Source organism: Protopterus annectens, chromosome 16.part0 (assembly GCF_019279795.1).
Source record: "Protopterus annectens isolate FY-2018-M chromosome 16.part0, PAN1.0, whole genome shotgun sequence".
Classification (NCBI taxonomy): Eukaryota; Metazoa; Chordata; order Ceratodontiformes; family Protopteridae; genus Protopterus; species Protopterus annectens.
The window spans coordinates 565,538,123-565,558,908 of NC_056750.1; the positions used below are offsets into that span (position 1 = coordinate 565,538,123).

The 20,786-nt window shown below is 43.3% G+C and overlaps 1 protein-coding gene across 1 annotated transcript in view; it reads right to left on the minus strand.

Moving 5' to 3' along the window:
- The window catches only part of FUBP3 (far upstream element binding protein 3), a 1,726,332-nt gene that overhangs the window by 99,946 nt on the left and 1,605,600 nt on the right, over positions 1-20,786 (minus strand). The window contains exon 16 of the mRNA XM_044058146.1: positions 17,107-17,175. Within this exon, the coding sequence (XP_043914081.1) occupies positions 17,107-17,175 (69 nt within the window). The remainder of the gene's footprint in view (positions 1-17,106; positions 17,176-20,786) is intronic.

Genomic DNA, 20,786 nt, shown 5'->3' on the forward strand with positions numbered 1-20,786 from the left:
ATGTGGATATCAGCAAAGGGTCCACAAAACTGGTGTTCTGAAGAAATCACTCATGGTCAGCACTGCGCTGTCCATTGGGGGGAAAAAAAAAAACCTTGCATCAATGTTCCCAGATGGATCCAGAAAGGTTTTGTTTATCTGCAGTGCTAGGCTGCTCTCTCATTAATGGAAAACCCAGAGCTCTTCAGACAATCCACGGTGAACTTCAAACTGCTGTACATTTTCACTTTCAATTGTACCTACAATGGTCATATGCATAGGGAAAAGATGCGAATCCCACAGGTCTCAAGAATGCATCCACTGATTTCAAGACACACTGTAAAGGTTCTAGACAAAGCAGAGAGAACAAAAAGCAAGGAGATGAAGTGTAACTGGTGTTCCACTGCTCTGAAATCAGAAGAATATCCTCCTATTTTGAATAGGGCCATGTCAGAGATTGCCTGAGGTCTAGTCTGAAGATGAATGTTTCTGCAGGAGCAAAAGGTGGGAGGGATTGCAAGGTTAGTGTTTTCTACTCAAATATCTGGAAGAAAAGGCTAAATATGGAGAGATCCAAAATCAGTCTCTACAAGCCATCTCTTCTGGGCACAGGAAGACTCATGAATAAAACCCAAGACAGTCCTCTCCTCAGAGAACATCCTCTATAGCACACACTGCCATAATTCAGACAGAGAGATGGCCACCTATGGTTGGTCTCTACATACAAAAATCATTTTAGCAAAGGAGGGATAGTTTAGAATTATTTTATCTGGGAAAGATGATATCCAGAACCCAACTGTTTTTAATATTCAAGACTCAAATGACAATGAAGAGAACGAGATGTACAGCTCTCAATGAATCAGGGACAAATTCAGAAATAATTGGGGACAACTACGGATACTAAAATACTAATACTATTAACTTAAAATACTGACAGAATATACAATGAATTAATAAACATTTTCTGAAGTAAAACATCAACTCTAATTATTGTCATTATTAAGTGCAAGTCAACACCTTTTCTCCAAAAGTAGCCAGTTTAAAGAAGGATTAAGACGGACAGAGCTAAAGTCTGTGTCAATATCAGGGGCATCCATGAAAATTAGGGTCAACTGAGAGGTATGACAGGATGGCATCCAAAGAAAGATGGAGAGGTGTGCTGTACAGACTCAAGGGTCAAGGAACAGGGCAGGACACTGGATAAGTCAAAGTTGATGGAAGAGAGTCTGGTTGGGCTACACCCAGCTTAATGCTCTGATTCACTCCTCTCCTTCCCTTGCTGTCTTTGTTTCTCAAGGGTAGGTGGTACTACTTCTGACCAGTGCATTACTAGTTTGTAACTTCAAAAAGGCTAGTGTTTTGAAGGTTATCTGTAGTTATACCTGTACCACAGAACAGGTGGGTGCAGGTACTCTTTCATTGCTTCCACCCCCCCCCCCCCAAGTTCTTGAAAATGATTTTTTTTTGTGCCAGTGCAGCAAGCATGAAGTTTTACCAGGGGAGCTTTGAGCAACCACTTCTCAAAAGCCTCTGGTAATGGCCAAATCTACAGTCATCACAGTCATGCACACCTCTACTGAATAAGTGTGACACTATCACCCTGGTTCACTGTATCATACCCACATTTATCTGCCTTGTTAACTTTCTGGGCTGTGTCCATATGCTTAGGGATCTGAACCTGGAGTTTCATCTTTATCAACACTGTGATATCCTTTACCTGCTTGAGAATCAAAATGTAGTATCTGGCTTCTAATGGCTCTGAAGGCCAAAGTATAAACCTTTTTTCCCCAAATCTAACATTCTACACTCCTTATCATTATGGAGGGTGTTGCAACCAGGCATGATTTTCGAGTCCATGGCATTTGTCTAGGTAGATTACAGCAGGGTCTGCAAAAAAATATTGGCTTGTCTGCTTGACATTACAAATCTGGTCCAGTTTCCTTAAAAGCAGTCCAGTTCCAGTAAATATTCTTGCAGTCTTTGCATACTGGTAGGATGCAGTGAACTTTGGTTATCCCAGCTCCAGAACTTCCAAGGTACTGTTTTTCTTAGTGTACTACAATTTGCAACCTTGCCATGTAAAGTGCTCTCACACTAAAATTTAGTATCTCCCTCTGAAGGGCAGCATAATGATATGGTTTCTGGCCATCCAAATCATACCATTTCTGCACCAGGAAGGAGAGGAGGCTGAAGATGGGGGAATATCCCTACTGTCAGAAGCTGATACACCAACGTCGCTATATCAACTTCGGAAAGAATCCTGGTGGAGTGAACTGACAAGCACGAGGGAGATTCAGGTCTCTCTATAGAAGCGTAAATAAACAGACGATGAACAGTTCGAGGTTTGAATAAGGCACAAAACCGACCGTGAGGTACGTCATGGTCTGGGCCTAAGCAAAGAACGCAGTACGAATTAAAATCTTTATGAGGTATTTGCTTTCCACAAGAACATCTACATTTATGGTAAGTGTACACAGCTGTACTATGTTCTTCATGTTTCACTGTTGCAGTCATCACATTTGGGTAGATTCCCAAAGCTAAGGATGGGAGGAGGAAATTAGATAGCATTAGGACCAGCTATAAGGTCCTGCAAGATTGCAGTGCTAAAGCCAGCTCTGGATTTAGAAAAAAATGGAAAGTGGTAATGCTTGGTGAAGGTATGTACAGAAGTCCAGGCAGCAGCTTCTGGGATGTCCCTGGTTGGGACATCTCTGAGAAAGGCTGTAGGGGTAGATGCACCCCTGACTGAATGTGGTCTTATCCCCTGTGGGGTAGGTTTTCCATGGTGCTTATAGCAGAAATGAATGCAATGGCCTATCCACTTAGAAATGGTTTTGTTTTGAAATGGCCTTCCCCTCTGCCCCTGCAGCAAATGCAACCAGCAGCTGTTCAGATTTCCTGAGAGGCTTAGTCCTGTCCAAGTAAAATCTAAGTGCAGTATTCGCACCCCTTTGTTCTGTGGATTAGAAAAGAAGGTTGGAAAATGAATTAAGGGCCACACTGGATACCACCTTGGGCATAAAGGAAGGATTGGTCCTGAGGGACACCCTGTCCGCATGAAAGATGATGAAAGGCTCCACTGCCATGAGGGCCTGTAATTCAGACATCCTTATTGCTGAAGTGATGGCTAGAAGGAAGGCTGTTTTCCAAGAAAGGAATTTCAACTCTGCATTTGCAGCTGGCTCAAAGGGAGGTAGCATGAACTTTTCCAATACAAAGTTAAGGTCCCAGGCTGGAGTAGGGGCTCTCCTGGGTGGTCTTAAGTTTTTGGCCCCTCTGAGGAATTGCTTCAGCAGTGGATGAGAGAAGAGGGGTGGCTCTGTATTGTAATGTGCTGAAATGGCAGAGGCATGAATTTTGATGGAAGAAAAGGAAAGGCCCTTGTGAAGCATCTCAGTTAAGTACTGAAGAATCTGAGGTAAATTGGGCGTTGCTGTGCCCATCCCCTGAGTTTGGCTCCAGGAACAGAATCTTTTCCATTTTTCAGCATAGGATTTTCTAGTACTAGGCCTCCTTGCCTTCAGAATGACATCCATCACTTGCATACTGAGGGATGGTAACAGAGAGATCAGGTAATTAGCCGGGCTGCAAGGTTCAGGGTTTGAAGCTGTGGGTGCAGAATCTGGCCCTCCTGCTGGGACAGCAGGGCAGGGATCAGAGGCAGGTGCCATGGTGCCCAGCAGTGACACTGCGCAAGAGGGGGTACCAGTGTTGGTATGGCCAGTCTGGTGCAATCAGTATTGTCCTTGGTTTGTCCTGTTTGATCTTTAGTAGCACTTTGGAGAGGAGAGGCAGAGGGGTAAAGGCATAAACTGATGGATGCCCTGTCCTTCACCTAGAGAAACCTACTTTCCAAGCTTGTTTGTGGGGAGTCCTTGTGCAGAATTTGTCCAATTGGTAGTTCTGAGGGGAGGCAAACAGGTCTATCTCTAGGCTTCCCCACTTGTTTCTCAACATGTTGAATATCTTTGGTTCCAGTTTCCACTCGTGTGGGTCCATGAGATTACTGTTTAGGTCTGCCAGTGTATTTGGCATGACTGGCAGGAATTGAGCTTGTAGGTGCACTTGGTAGCTCAAGGCTGTGTTCCACAGAGACATGGCTAGTCTGCAGAGAGGGTATGAGTGGGTCCCCCCCTGCTTGTTTATGTGCCACATAACAGTGGTGTTGTCCATCTTTACCAATAACTGTCTTGGAAGAATGTGGTCCTTGAAGGCTGTCAGAGCATTCTGTACAGCTAACATTTCTTTTTGATTGATATGCAAGTGCATTTGACTTGGGTTCGCCCTGCATGCAAAAAATTGGGAACTCATTACCCAAGACAAATGGGTTTTAAATATAGTTTCCCAAGGATACAGATTCCACTTCCACTCCTTACCAACCCCAAACGGTTGGCCAGACCTACCCCCAAATCAGTGGGTAGAGGCTCAAAAGCAAGTTCACTCTCTTCTAAGCATCAGGGCTATTCAACCTGTCCCAGAAGAAGAAGGGGGGCAAGGTTTCTACTCAAGATTTTTCCTGGTACCCAGAAAAGACAATTCCTGGCGTCCTGTCCTGGACCTGTCTATGCTAAACACTTTTTTGGTAATCCCAAAATTCTAAATGCTAACTGTTTATCAGCTGCTTCCTATGCTAGGCAAAAATGCCTGATTGGCAACACTGGATTTAAAGAAAGCGTACCTGCACATCCCAATAAGGGAATCTTGCAGAAGATACCTACGTTCAGAGCAGGCTGCATGCACTATCAGTTCTCTGCACTGCCCTTTAGCTTATCTACTGCGCCCAGGGTATTTACAAAGTGCCTAGCTCCAGTCATTGCATTTTGCAGGCAAAGAAATATTCAAATATACCCATACCTGGACGATTGTCTAATTCAGGCAGAAAGCCAGGACATACTATTAAATCATTGGGCATTTGTAAAGAAATTACTGACTTCTTTGGGGTGCACCATAAATGAAAAGAAATCACATCTTGTACCCTGCCAACAAATTGTATTCCTGGGAGCAAGCTTGAATACAACTTCCCAGATGGCCTACCTCACGCCAGAGAATCAAGTTCATTTGACAGCCTACTTCAAACTACTGGCTACAAAGACCCTGCGCAAGAGGGGGTACCAGTGTTGGTATGGCCAGTCTGGTGCAATCAGTATTGTCCTTGGTTTGTCCTGTTTGATCTTTAGTAGCACTTTGGAGAGGAGAGGCAGAGGGGTAAAGGCATAAACTGATGGATGCCCTGTCCTTCACCTAGAGAAACCTACTTTCCAAGCTTGTTTGTGGGGAGTCCTTGTGCAGAATTTGTCCAATTGGTAGTTCTGAGGGGAGGCAAACAGGTCTATCTCTAGGCTTCCCCACTTGTTTCTCAACATGTTGAATATCTTTGGTTCCAGTTTCCACTCGTGTGGGTCCATGAGATTACTGTTTAGGTCTGCCAGTGTATTTGGCATGACTGGCAGGAACTGAGCTTGTAGGTGCACTTGGTAGCTCAAGGCTGTGTTCCACAGAGACATGGCTAGTCTGCAGAGAGGGTATGAGTGGGTCCCCCCCTGCTTGTTTATGTGCCACATAACAGTGGTGTTGTCCATCTTTACCAATAACTGTCTTGGAAGAATGTGGTCCTTGAAGGCTGTCAGAGCATTCTGTACAGCTAACATTTCTTTTTGATTGATATGCAAGTGCATTTGACTTGGGTTCCATTTGCCCTGAATGCACTGCCCTGCCAAGTGAGCCCCCCATGAATAGTCTGATGCATCTGTTGTCAGGGTTTGGGCAGCAGGGGGTAGAGTGAATGGCAGTCCCTTGTTCTGGTGGCAGGCCCCTGCCCACCAAAGGAACTCTTATCTTTAGACAAGGTATGATAGGAATAATTGATTCTAGGTCCTGAGAACGTTGACACCACAGGCTTTTAAGATACCATTGTAGTTTCCTCATATGCAGTCTTGCATATGAAATTAGTAGAATGCAAGAGGCCATGAACCTCAGGGCTCGCAGTATTTTCCTTGCAGATAGCTGGGTCTTTGTAGCCAGTAGTTTGAAGTAGGCTGTCAAATGAACTTGATTCTCTGGCGTGAGGTAGGCCATCTGGGAAGTTGTATTCAAGCTTGCTCCCAGGAATACAATTTGTTGGCAGGGTACAAGATGTGATTTCTTTTCATTTATGGTGCACCCCAAAGAAGTCAGTAATTTCTTTACAAATGCCCAATGATTTAATAGTATGTCCTGGCTTTCTGCCTGAATTAGACAATCGTCCAGGTATGGGTATATTTGAATATTTCTTTGCCTGCAAAATGCAATGACTGGAGCTAGGCACTTTGTAAATACCCTGGGCGCAGTAGATAAGCTAAAGGGCAGTGCAGAGAACTGATAGTGCATGCAGCCTGCTCTGAAACGTAGGTATCTTCTGCAAGATTCCCTTATTGGGATGTGCAGGTACGCTTTCTTTAAATCCAGTGTTGCCAATCAGGCATTTTTGCCTAGCATAGGAAGCAGCTGATAAACAGTTAGCATTTAGAATTTTGGGATTACCAAAAAAGTGTTTAGCATAGACAGGTCCAGGACAGGACGCCAGGAATTGTCTTTTCTGGGTACCAGGAAAAATCTTGAGTAGAAACCTTGCCCCCCTTCTTCTTCTGGGACAGGTTGAATAGCCCTGATGCTTAGAAGAGAGTGAACTTGCTTTTGAGCCTCTACCCACTGATTTGGGGGTAGGTCTGGCCAACCGTTTGGGGTTGGTAAGGAGTGGAAGTGGAATCTGTATCCTTGGGAAACTATATTTAAAACCCATTTGTCTTGGGTAATGAGTTCCCAATTTTTTGCATGCAGGGCGACCCCCCCCCCCCCCCAAAGGAATGGTCAGTTGAGCAGGGCTTGGAAGGTTTAAAGTTAAGTCATTGAGACAGTTTACCATACGGAGGAGTCTTACTACTCCCAGCTTTGGAAGTGGGAGCCTCCCACTGCTTAGGCCTGGGAGTACCTTGGGACTGAAGTCTGGGTGTTCTGCTTGTTCTGGGTTTGGACTGTGAATGCTTATTTTAATTTATTAATTTATTAATTGTGAAGGCTTACCGAAGCCATTTCTGGATAATTGAACAGAGTACCAAAATATTTAGATGCGAAAATGAACCGACGATGAATAGTATGAGGTTTGAATAAGGCACAAAACCGACAGCGAGGTACATCGTGGTCTGCGCCTAGGCAAGAAATGCAGTACGAATGAAAATCTTTATGAGGTATTTGCTTTCCACAAGAAATACAATTGTTAACTTTTACTGACATCGGTTTAGAGCAAGAAAAAGGCTCCCCCAACAGGGTACTTAGCTTAGTTGAAGACTTCGGATCTGAAACTCGAAAACGAAAATTTCAGGAGTCGGCCGACCGGCACTTGCAAACTGCTTCTGCTTCGGGCACCGCACAGCAAGAAAGACTGATGTAATGGCTTCGGCTGCATGCTTTATACCCCTGACTACCTGACGTCATGGAAGATGAGACAGCAACCGATGCAGGACCCAAGACTTTGATAATAAGGCCGACTGAGGGCTACCTGCAAGCAGATAACCCAAATGTGATGACTGTAACAGTGAAACGCAAAGAACATCTGGGTCTGATCCACTGAGAACGGAAGCAACAGTATCCCATTTTGCAGGAACAGAGTCTGAGGATTTAATTCTCAGGAGCTTTGTCAGGCTGCAAATTTTTTCCTGGCAATCCTTTTCTAGTCTTGCAAATGCAGGCCCATGAGTCTGTGTCATCAATGGTACTCATATTTGTGAACTCTAAGCAATGTACTGTCCAACCACAAAATAAGAGACAGGAGGATAATAAATATTCACAGCTGATGACTCCGCTGAACAAATTATGTAAGGAGCATCAGCATTACTAATGTCAAACTTACAGATGCCTAAACACCCTGCAGTGTTGGTGATGGTACTGTTTTTATGGCCTACTGCCTACCGTAGTGCTACCTCTGCTGCTTGGTTTACAGCAGTATACATCACAAACTACACTGGACCAATGCAAGAGGGACAACATAGACTTCAGGGCAAGAAGCACTGCCCGATGCTCCATCTGGTTTACGTACAGCCTCCTTTGCGTGTAGGTGGGGCCACACCCTTGCACAATAAATAAGTAAAAAGTAAGACGTTCACTACGGTAATAATGCAACCACTGAAGGGAAGACTTAAAATGAGACTGATGGGGAAAGTTCACATTTCCAGATTCCAGTCACATGGGCCTGGCAGCATTAAAAGATCTACAAGTAGTGACTGCAGCCAGTGAGTATACATCAGAAACACCCACATCCTGAAACATGGAAAAACAGTGAAAACTACAGTTGCCATTAAGCCAAGATGGGGGAGTATGGAAATGGACCCACTGTTGCGACCTCACTCAAAATGCCAGGGTTGCAACCTGTGTTTTCTCTGCAGGAAGGATTAACTGACAGTGAAATGTGTCCACCTCTACCCCAATTAAACCAATCTACTAAATAAAACTCGTAAAAGACTTACCTCAATTTATGAAGACCTTTAAGGCCTGCAGCCTCAAACATACCCAAGCAAGGGATGCTTAGTGGGAGGTCCGTCAATAGGGGACAGTTGCAATTAGGAACAAAGGAAGGTCATTCCCAAAGCAAGGCAACTACCATAATGGCTACAGAAAAGCCCAGACGGCAGAAACCAGTGCTCATCAAGACTGGACTGAAAGAATCTTGTGTGCTGGCTCCTGATACTGATGTGTCTGGCATTGCACCTTTACAGGCCTGGGGAAACCTTGAGATAAAGTCCTCACTGCTGAGCACGTCAGAGGTCCTTAGGGACTTAGGTGTACATTATATTTAATGGCAGCACTGAAGACATTAAACCTGAATATTTAGCATAAAGAATTTATATACATGACGGTCTCTTAAGATTTGCTGTGGTTCAGAAAGGGGAAAAGTCTCTAATCCACTATGCAGTTAACAGAGAGATGGAAATAAAACTGCCATCTGTCTTTCCAAGGGGTGGGGGGGCTCCATATCTCCACTGAAGGGAGAGTCCATCTATTTCAATAGTTCTACTAACACAGCTTAGTCTCTGAGCAAAGCTCTTTCTGGGAAGGATAAGCAAAGAGCTATTACATTATTTTCTGACCATGACAAACTCAATGGTCCCTTCTGAATGCTCTACTTGTTACAATCATCTCTGAGAACCCACCTTAAGCATTCCTGGAAATCAAACAAAAATGATTAGGGTAAGACTGATGGGTCAGAGGAGAGAAATTCATATAGGTGACTTGGTCAGTATAGATGGAGAAGAACCACATCATGGTGTATTAGGACTTCTTCCTGGAAAACTGGACTGCTCTGGAATAAGCAGGAGATAGAGGGATCACAGAAATTCTTCACAATGATTTCTTTCTTTTAAAGGCCTTTCACCAAATCCTGGAAGGAAGACCCAAAGAGGACCTTGATATCAAGGATGGCCTGCTAGAACTCATCTTCAACAGGAGGAGAGCCTCAGCCCTGCTATGCTCTCTAAAGGGTACTGACCAGAGTCTGATGACTCAGCCAAAACCAACAGTCAAAATTAGTGTGTCGCATGGAAGCAGACAATAAAAAGCCTTTTGACCAGTTTGTTTCTGAGAAATAATGGTGAAGACCAACAAGGGAGGACTGGAACCTGAAGAGGTAGGAACTGAGGGATCAGAGATCCAAAAAGGCAAAACAAAGCAATTACTTCCACTACTCTGTCTGAAACTTTAGACTTGTTATTAAGCATCAAGGCAAAATTATTCTGCATTATGTATACTCCAATGATGCAAAGAAGAAATCTCACAGGAATCAGCCTTAAAATGCACAGAAAGAATATCACTATGCTGTTATGGGGGCCTATAAAACGAATCAGTTTTTCAGAAAGAGGTATCCAGGTAACACCAGGCTGCAGACATGATGTTCTTTAGCAAAAGATGAATAACCCAAACACTGCTTCCTTCTTTCCAGGACACCCTTGACATTTAAGGAGAAAAAGTAAAAGAAACACTGGCCAGTCCACAGGGCACTCCATTAACAAAGGTTTTCTTTAAATGAGGTCTCATGAAAGCTGTAGAGAGAGGAGGACCCATTATTGTTATTGCAGAAATGAGGAACCGATAGGCCCTTGAGTCCACCTCCAGAATAAACAGTGGTAAGAGATCCTCACCCAAGGTGGAGAGGGCAGATGAAAGATAACACGCAAGACTCAGAGGTCAGGCAATAAGACACTGGCTCTTGGAAGATTTGCCACCAGAAACAGCTTAAGGACCATAAAGATCTGTGAAGGGTATGGCAATAGAACAAGTTCAAGTGGCACTTAAGGAGTACTCCTGCATGCATGTGGACAAACTAGACTGGAAATCAAACAGTTGACTAATATCTAATGCACTGGCCTGATCTTTCAGGCCTGGTGGCACAAGAGGCCCAAGAAGACCCCTTCAACCTGAGGCACTGCACCTTTACAGTCCTGGGGAAACCCTGAGATAAAGTCCTCATTGCTGAATGACACTGCTGAGCACATCAGAGGCACATAGAGACTGCTCCATTTGTGGAGGTTGGTGATGGATAAGCCAAGGTCACTAAACCATGACATGGCTGGTGCTAATACTTGAGAAAACTTCAAGGTGAGTGCATGATCTATACATCCTACAGGTCTCTCACTGACCACTATAACGGAGGACAGGCACGAAGCTCAAGCCTAGCTACAAAGAAGCTGGCAAGACACAAAGGTCATGAGGTTGTCTTGGAGACAAAATTTGCCTCCAAAGCAGGTGTAATTGATGTGTGCCCACAACATTAGCCTGTTCACACTGCTCCAGCACAGAGTGGTAGTTAGGATTCACCTGCTAAATACCTGCTCTATGCACTCCAAATGACCAGCATCACACAAGTCATAAGATACCTCTAAAGTTTCTTCCTTCCTTTGTCTCCAGGTAGTTGGATTAAAATTCTGGAGCTTAAAGCGTGACTGATAATGTGCTCTTTCCCCAAAGTAGAACAAGCAGTGCTGCTACATATGTATTTGCTTTTGCTCCGAGGACAATCACACCAGCACTTTAATGGTTTGCACTCTGTAGACAATGAATGCAGGAAGTTTCCACAGTGAATATCAAGATCAAAATCTAAACTGTATGACAAACAGGAAAAAAAGCCTGCACATGGGGCAGGCACACTCTTAGTCCAGTGTATGACATCAGTTGGAAGCATACAAGTCCTTAAGTGTAGGAAAGGGAGGAAAGAGCCAATCTAAAGAAAGCAGGAGTCAAAGTAAACTTTGCCATTTAGGACTGCACAAGTGCAGCCTAAATGAAATTCTGAGTATCAACTCACCGGAGTGTGCATAGGAAAGCAAGAGTAACAAGAACAGTGTAACATTTCAATTAAAAAAATATATATATTCGATACAAGACCCACAGAAACATAAATAAACCAAAAGCAACAGCAAAAACACACAAGGAGTAAAAATATCAAAAGTTAACCCAATGCAAGAGAGTCTCAACTATCAAATCAACATATCTTAAACTTCCACAGCCTTCTAGAGCGTAGAATATGCAACCACTGCTGTACTCACAACATCCAGACATCCACAACCCCATTTTCCCATTTTTACATATGGGGTCGGGGTATCACTAATAGTGACAATCATCTAGAGCCAAGGTTCACACCACTGGGTGGCTAGCCCTGCCACAGCTATTTTTTCATACCACACACTCGCATGCACACGAACACACATACACACCTATGGTGAATTTGGTGTGTTCAATCCACCTACTGCAGAAGGAAACTGGAAAACCTGGAGGAAACCCACACGAACACAAGGAGGACACACAGACTCTGCAGAAAAGGCACCCCAGCCAAGAATCAATCCAGAGTACCTATTGCTGTGACCACTCTACTCACTGTGCCATTTTATTCATGTCTACTGATGTATTCTGCTGCCTTTCATAAAAAAAGTTGTGTCTTACCATAATGTTCCATCTGTGATGTCGATCTTCACTAATCCTTGACTGAAGGACTGTGGGCTTGGTTCCGAGCCTTGGAACTGACTCAGCTGTTTTTTCCAGCTTGTGCCTCCCAAAACTCTCGAGCTACGCTCCTCATTAAATTACCTTAGATCAAGTTTGCCTATAATAGTGACAGACAGACAAGAAGTAATAAATAAGAGACCATCTATTATGAAGACAATCTTTGGGAATATTCAGTCTGCTAAGTCTTAGGCAGGGGGAAGGAGGGGGAAATATCAAGGATTACTGAAGACGATAACACACATGGAACATCCGATTTTGTCAATCTTCACGTAATCCTTGACTGTGGGACAGAGTCCCTAGGTACCTGAATCTTGGAAGGTCTCATGAAAGAATATTCCTGAGCAGCACTGAACTGAATGATGCACGTCCCCTAGAGACCTGATCCAGTTTGTAATGAGTAATAAAAGTATGAGGAGATGCCCAAGTGGTGCTGACAAATGTCATCTAAAGTTCTAGCATGAAAAACTGCAGAAGCTGCTACAGCTCTAGTTGAATGAGCTTTCACAGGATGTGGTGGGTGAAGTCAGTTTGAGTGATAAATAAAGGTGATAAAATCCCTAAGCCATTTAGCTAAGGTAACCTTAGAAAGTGGGTTACCTAAGAAAAGTGAGGAAAAGGCAGCGAACAATTGGTTGGATTTTCTGATGTCCTTTGTTCTGTGAAGGTAAAAACGTAACTGCCTGTGGACATTCAATAAGTGCAGACAGTACTCTCACTTATTAGAGAAATTAGGGAAAAAGACTGGTAGACATAAGGTTTGACTGATACTTGATTCTGAAACATTTGGCAGAAAAGATGGATTTGTCCTGAGGGAGACCCGTCCTTATGAAATATTAAATAAGGGGGCCTGCAGGACAAGGCTTGAATTTCCAATATTCTTCTGGCTGAAGTGATAGCTATCAAAAACAAAGTTTTCCAGGTCAAAAACTTAAAATCACAAGTTGCCAAAGGTTCAAAAGGGGATGAAGTGAGAAACTGTAGGACCAAGTGCAAATCCCATGGAGCAATGTGTTCTTTAAATAGAGGTTTTAGTATTAAGGTTCCTTTCAAAAAGGCCTTACAAAGTTTACGAGTCATAAGTGAAGAACCATCAAAACAAACATGGAAATTAGATATCGCAGCTAGATGTACTTGAAAGGTAGAAGCTGAGGAGCCAGACTGAAAGAAAAGCCAGAAATTCTAAAACTTTATCCACAGGTGCTGCATAGGGATCGATACTGCTGTCAAGCGACCACCTAGCAAATTTTTGTCCATTTGTTATGGCACAGTTTTCTAGTTGAAGGTTTGTGGTGGGTCAAAATGATCCGTCAGACCTGGGAAGTAAGAGAGGAATGCCTGGCAATCAAGGGAACTGGAGAAGCCACCCAGTGAGCTTGAGATGCTGGAGATTCGGATGAACCACTCCTTCTGGGTGAGATAACCAGTCTGGAGCTAGGTCCAGAATCCAAGGTTTCCAAAGTAGGTGAGGCCAAAGGAAAGGAAGCCACACTTGTCAAGGGCAGAACAGAGCAATGAGGATTATTTTGTTCATCGACCTCTTGAATTTCTTTAGAAACTGACATATCAAAGGAGTTGGGGGAAAAGCATACATAAGACCGGGGGGGCTAATCGTGGAGAAGAGCATCTCTGGGTGACTCCACCGGAGGGGGAATTAGGGCAAAGTAACTGCTGCACTTGTTGTTCAGAGGGGACACAAATAGATCGCAGCAAGGTTGAACCCAGTGGCAGAATATCTTTTCTGCCACAAATGGATTGAAAGACCACTTGTAAGGCATTAGGATAGTTCTGCTCAACTTGTCCGCATTCTCGTTGGAGCTTCCTGGAATGTACATCGCCATCAGAAAGCAGTTGGAAGAAATCGTTCATTGCCATACTCTGAGGGCTTCTCGACAAAGCGGGTAAGGCTTGGTTCACCCTTGTTTGTTGATGTACCAGACTACCGACATGTTGCCTGTTTGCACTGCCAGTGTTCCAAAGGGGAGGGTATCTTGAAATGCTTGCAATGCTAAGCGCACCACCCTCACCTCTAGAACACTAATATGCAAATTGGCCTCCATCTGGGACCAAGTGCCTTGGACTGTCCTTCCAGATAATGCCCCACTCCACCCTATCTGGGAAGCAAACATGGTCACTATGGCTTGGGGCTGGGATAGGACAAAGGGACAGCCCGACAAGATTTTTTGGGAAATGAGCCATCGAGACAGGTCTTGCTTGCAACGACTGGTGATCAAAATTTGATGAGACATCAGTTGATTTAATAATGACCACTGGGAGGCCAGAAGCCATTGAATCTGCATGTGATATCTGGACATGGGAATCAGGGTGATACAGGCTGCCATTGACCCTAGAGCCTGCAGGATGAATCTTGCTGGAACATTTTTGTTCTGAATGATCTGGTTTACTTGTGATCGGATTCTCTGGAGCCTTTCTAATAGGAGTGATGCAAATCTCATGACTATGCCTAGTATAGCTCCAATGAATTTGAGGTTCTAAATGGGATTTTTTGTAATTTACTGTGATTACTAATCTGGTGCAAAGATGAAGGGTGTAATCTCTTGCCTTTACGAGCTGACGCCTGGTGGTAGGCGTAAGGAGACAGTCATCGAGATATGGAAATACTCGGAACTCTAGCAGTCTGAGATGAGCTGTTACAATTGCCATGCATTTGGTAAATATCCTGAGAGCTGTGGTGAGGCCAAAGGGCGGTGTCCTGAATTGATAGTGACAAGTTCCCAGCTGGAGTGCAGGAATCTTCTGGAGCGTTTGTCCATTTTTATGAGGTAATACGCATCCTGAAGATCTATTGAGCACATCCAGTCGTCTTTTTCCAAAAATGGAAGTACTGACTGTATTGAGACTATCCGGAATTTGGTTTGTTGAACTGATTTGTTCAACTGGCTGAGATCCAAATTGGATCTCCAGTCCCCTACTTGGGCACTAAAAAGAACCTTGAGTAGATTCCGGATCCTCTCTGGTTTAGTGGGACTGATTAGATGACTCTTGTCAAGCAGTTTTTGGATTTCTAACATTGCTGCTTCTCTCTGACTGGGTGTGGAGCATCTGGGAGTCTTTTATGAGTTTTTGGATTTATTGAACGGGGAATGATGTATCCTCTAGAAATGATCTCCTGCACCCATTTGTCTGTTGTCATCTAAAGCCAAGCAGATTGGTGCAGGGATAACTGTCCCCCAACTGCCTCCAAAGGAAGGCTTTCTGGCCTCCATTCGGGAGCACTGGTAAGAGTTACCCGAGAAGGAATCTCTGTACCCTTGGTTCTGTGGGCCATTTCTGCCTCTTGGACGGAGTCTTCCATTATTACCTCCCTCTCTGCCCCGGGAGAAGTCCTTGCACAATGAGTCTTGGAAAGACCCTTGGGTCTTTTTGAACCATAGCCTCCCACTTCTCTGGTTCCTAGAATAGGGCCGTTGAGGAGGGGAGAAGTGTATATCCATGGCAGAAAGAGTGTTCCCATCTTTGTCACATCTGGCTAGTGAGTCTTTAACTTTGGGTCCAAACAGGGATGATCCGTCAAACGAAGCACTAGCAAAAGAAGACTTAAATGGCTCCACAAAGTCACACAAGCGCATCCAGGCACATCTCCTAATGGCTAAGCCTGAACCTTCTTGCTCTTGTTGTCCCGTCAGCTGCATGAGTAATTAGGCCTCATGGATGAATTGTAAATTGATTTAAGGGTGGTAAAGCTGAGAGGTAACCTCATCTCGGACTCTCATCAGCTACTGCTCCTGTGAGTGTCTGAAAGCTCTTTGATCATATCTCTCTGCAACTCAGTGAAGTCTGCCATATAATTCAAGGACCTGACAGTGAAGGATGATGAAGCATACATGTGCTTCCCAAACCTAGCCATAGTCCTAGGCTCCTTGTTAGGAGGATGGATAGCAGGACTTTCTTCTGCAAGTTCCTTTTTGGTGGCTGCCGCTATCATGTTAGCATCTACAAGAATACCCTTGGCCCAATGTTGCTTATCCTTAGCGGCAGACAGAATTCGGTCAGGTCTTTTAGGGATCGGCTTGATGGAGTCAGGAAACTTCCAAGCCCTCCTGAGCTATCAGTTTAATAAGATCGTCAGTGGGTGAAGAGATCCAAGAGGTAGAGGGCTGGGCAGGAAAAGCCTCCAGGTATAGGGGGTCCTCTGAGGAAGGCTGAAGGGAAGTCCAGCCACCCCTTTGTTTCAGGATTTCTAGGATGTCCCCGAAGGAATCATCATCAGGGGACAACCTAGGGGAACCTTCCCCTTCATAGAAATCAGTATTCTCTCTGAAAGACTCTTCTGGGGAGTCCAAGTGTTTCCTATTGCACTTTTTCTTCAAAGGTACCTCTTCGGTGGGATGTTCTAGAGAGGTATCCAAAGATGAAATCACCACAGTGGCTCATTTCTGAAGCTTCTGTGCCCTCTGTCCCAGGGATGAGACCGGAGGAAGCTCCAGTTGAAGCGATGTACAAGATACTTGGCCAAACATGGATGGCACAGACTGAGTCCACAATGGACAAAGCCTTCTCCGTGGCCCGAAAGGCAGGCCCCCCTGTAGAGAGATGGGAGCCCAATACTGAAATAGACTCTTTTGGAACAGTGGTCCCATCCTGCACCGAGGAAGCTGCCTCCAAGGCAGAAGCCAAGGCTGAGCTTACAAATGCCGAGGCCCAAAGGGGCATGGAGGGCTCTGAAAGTACATTAGATTACCGAATGGCAGAAAGTGAGATAAGAGGAAGAAAACAGTCACACACTAAATACAATGGAGGAGTGGGCAGAAATACAGAAAAATTATATAATTATAGAAAGATAAGGACAAAAATTGAAGGAAACTCAAGAATATACTGCCAAATCTCAAGAGACTGGATGAATACATCTGACACCATGAAGCGGCAAACGAGATTGAGGTAATTTAGTAAGGAGTACAGCCCTAGCTCGAGAGTTTTGGGAGGCACCAGCTGGAAAGACGTCTGAGTTGGTTCCAAGGCTTGCAACTGAGCCCACAGTTCCACAGTCAAGGATTACGTGAAGACTGACAACATCAGATACTATGTTGTACTATGTGTTCTATTTGCATTCACTCTGAGCTGTGAACTGAGTATCAAACTCACCTAATTTCTTGTAATACTCTTCCCATGCTTTTGTATAATCCACCTGGCCAGCTTGTGTTCCATTGTGATCTGAAAATAATTAAAAGCAGAGACTTTCTATAATTTTAATGTCAAACTGGAAAAATAATTACTCTTAAAGGCAAAGAGGTATGCAAACAAACTACAGTTGTGCAAGATCTTACCATAACAGCGGATTACCCTGCTTCTCACTGTTGCAATATTCTTAACATCTGGGATATCCTGTCAAGGATAGCCAAACATCCAGCCAGCATATCTTTACATGTTCCAGGTGCTGTATGTCACACATATATCCTTCTTCCAAGATGTAAGGTATATGTGAGACTTACAAGCGCCTAATCTTCAGAAATGAATTGCACCAGTGGAACCAGAGCAACCAGAGGAAAGCAACAGCATGTGTATCCAGGAAGGAAAGAAAGAAAGATCCCCTGGCCAGAATTAACAACAGGGGTAAGAAAGGAGTGACAGAGTACAGCAACAGTGAAAAGCAGGGCATTTACTGTTTACGGTAAGGTCTTAAAACAACTGTATTACGTCCTTCCTTATCACTGTTGCAGTATTCTTAGTACCCAACCAAAAAAGGCATTCCTTGTATCCAACTTTATGGGGAATCTGCCTCCCACAGTCACATTTTTCCTCCCTGGATGACACGTAAAAGATAAACAAAAGGAGAAAAAAGTAGGAAAGAAGACGGGCACTTATCTTAAAAGGCTCAGTTGCTGAACCAACTTGGTGAATGTCTTGCAGACCGGAATCAAAGTACCGTTCGGACTGGAGGCAAGGTAGTTCTGGGGATTAGGTACTCAACTCATATACGCACTTGCTGCCATATGGCATCTGGAAGGTGTAAAGGCTTTGGTATGCTGGCCAGACATTCCACTAGTCTCAGCAGGTTATCCCCTATGTTAAGAATACCGCAACAGTGATGAGGAAGGACATCTACAGAAGTCAAATTCTACAGAGCATCCAGAAATCACCATGTTTAGCAGATTAATGAATAATTTAATTTGGCACCCTAAAATCATGTAACATTGTCTATATCATTAGTTTGATTTTTCTCTCCCTCTTCTTTCACCCCCTTTCACAACACATCCCTTCCTTACCTCCCTCTACCCAGCTACAATCCATACATCGACACTTTACAGTCTCTCTATACAACAACAATCCTGCATCCTCTCACTCAACTTCCCTAGTCTTCCCCTCATTTAGTATTCTACTAATTTTCTATTTAAACCTCTACCACATCCAATGCATGACACAGTCTCTTTCTGTTTCCCTCTACTTATTTCCCTGGTGTTGTTCTCAAACTTGTCATCTTCTCTTGCTCCTCCAGCACACTGCTGCATAATTATCACTTCTACCAACGTTAATTTGTCTCCTCAAACCTTACTTCATTAAAAGTTTGCTCTTGCAAACGACTGACTTTCCTTCTACTATTTGGTTTGAGCTAATGCTGTACTCATACATCAGATTTTATTCATGTCTACTGATATATTCTGCTGCTTTTTGTAAAACTCTGTTTTACTTGTGTGTTCTACTTGCATTCATTCTGCTAAACAGCTTAAAATCATTGTAATTTCATTCTCCTGGGAAGTACCCATGTATTTAAAACTTATTTTTGTGTATTCAACTGATTTTCATACTCTCACAAAATGTAGAAGTAAATGGATACTCAATACTTAACCACTAAAACTGCTCATGTCATGAAATGCTAGGTTTCCAGAAATAAATAATGCCCTTCTCATACAGCAGACTACAAAAACAGATCAACTGACAATTCCTACATCCCTTACCATCTTTCACAATTTAGACTGATACACACCAGCCTCATTAATACTTAGAATACAACACAGGGGCTCGAAGTATGTGGGCAGAATACTCTTCCTTGCAGCCAGTGATACAGGTTTAATTTTCAAGCTTGGTCAGGACAGAGGACTGACGGGACAACAAAATAATCTGCTTTGATGTCTTTTATTTTTGACATCTTTAGTGAATTATAAAACTTTAAAACATGACAAATACAATCATCAACAGTAAAAGTACATTTCATCATTTTCCCATTATTTTCATACCTTATAGACATTTTCCTTCTGAAATTTCATTCACTCCAACATTATATAAATCGCTCAATTCCTGCCTTCCCTTAAACTCAGTATTCCTCCTGAACGTTCCTTACATGTACTGTTCCAACAAATTCTATTTCTATGCAACTTGCTCCTTCCCTTTTCTAAATATTCCACCTCTACTTTTATCTCTTGTACAATGCTAAATACTTCAGTTACAGCTGGTTCAGATTTTGATTTCTATTTTCTAGTAACTGCTTTTTTGATAACCAATACCATTAAACTTAATAAGCCTTACTATACCCTAGGCAATTCAGATCTTGCATCCCATCTGAGGAGAATCATTTCCTCAGTTACAATCTTCTCCCTCAACATTTCCAACAAGTACTCTAAGGAATTTTTAAAATCTGCCACCTTGTTACATTTGCAAATATGCTCCAAATTACCTCTTTCCCATTACACCTCCAGTGTTTGCTATACACCGGAGGAAATTTTTTCTGATGTCTGCTTGGGGTTCAAAAATATTAATGCAAATACTTCCATATAAAACTCCAAAACTTTCTGGACTTTGTTGCTTACTAGGGAGTCATACAGGTGTTTTCCATTTGTTCTTTAATTTGCCTTTCCAATCTCTCTTCTTAACATTTTCTAACCTCCTCTGACTTTTACAGTTATCATGCAATAATTTTAAATGCCATACTATACTAATTACTCTATAACAGCAGCTTCTGTTCTAATTTCTTATGGATACATGGAAGAACTAGTAATTCTTTCTCAGAGCAGTAGGAATGTTATTCACACTGGGCCTTGATGTACCAATGGATTTTCAGCATATGGATTTTTGCCAGGGGTAGCATAAAGATTACTGATGTCATGACCCCAGGGCTTTTTGGAATTCCCATGCCATCATGAAATGGGAACTACCACCTTTTCTGGTGGTAGGAAGTGTGGCTCAGAAAAACATAACTCTTTGCACTGGGGATTAGGTTCAACATGGGGAGATTCAGAGAGAATACAAAGTCCTGAGGGTAACTGACAGTGAAGTGGAGCTTTCCCTGTGGTTCCTCATTGGACTGGGTTTGTAGTAGGTAGTTTTCCAAGTATAGACAGATATGAATGCCTTTGATCCTTATGAATACTACCAACTTGGCCAAGCATTTTATGAACACTCTGGAGAAAGCAAAGAGCAAGGAAGTAAACTGGAAGTGGGACTCTACTGCCTTAAACCTGAGGTTATTTCCTGTGCTCCTGCACACAAGTATTCAGATAGACATCAGATCGAGAGTGACCGTGAACACACCATGAATCAAGGGAAAGAGGATATTGCCATTTGAGTATTTTGAACATTGGTATTCTTATGAAAATGTTCAGCTGCGATAGGTGCAGAATGGATCCTCCATGGACCATCTATTTCAGGGCCAGAAAAAGTCTGGCATATAAGCCATCTCCGTTTTAGCACTCTGGGAGCCTTCTTTACATCTCCCTGAGACAGGAAGTGGTCAAGGAGAGGTAAGGCTATCTTAGCCTACCTTATCTGCTGTATTCATGTAAAGGGAGAAGGGGTCTTTAATTCTATTCAACAGAGCAAAAAGGTAATTC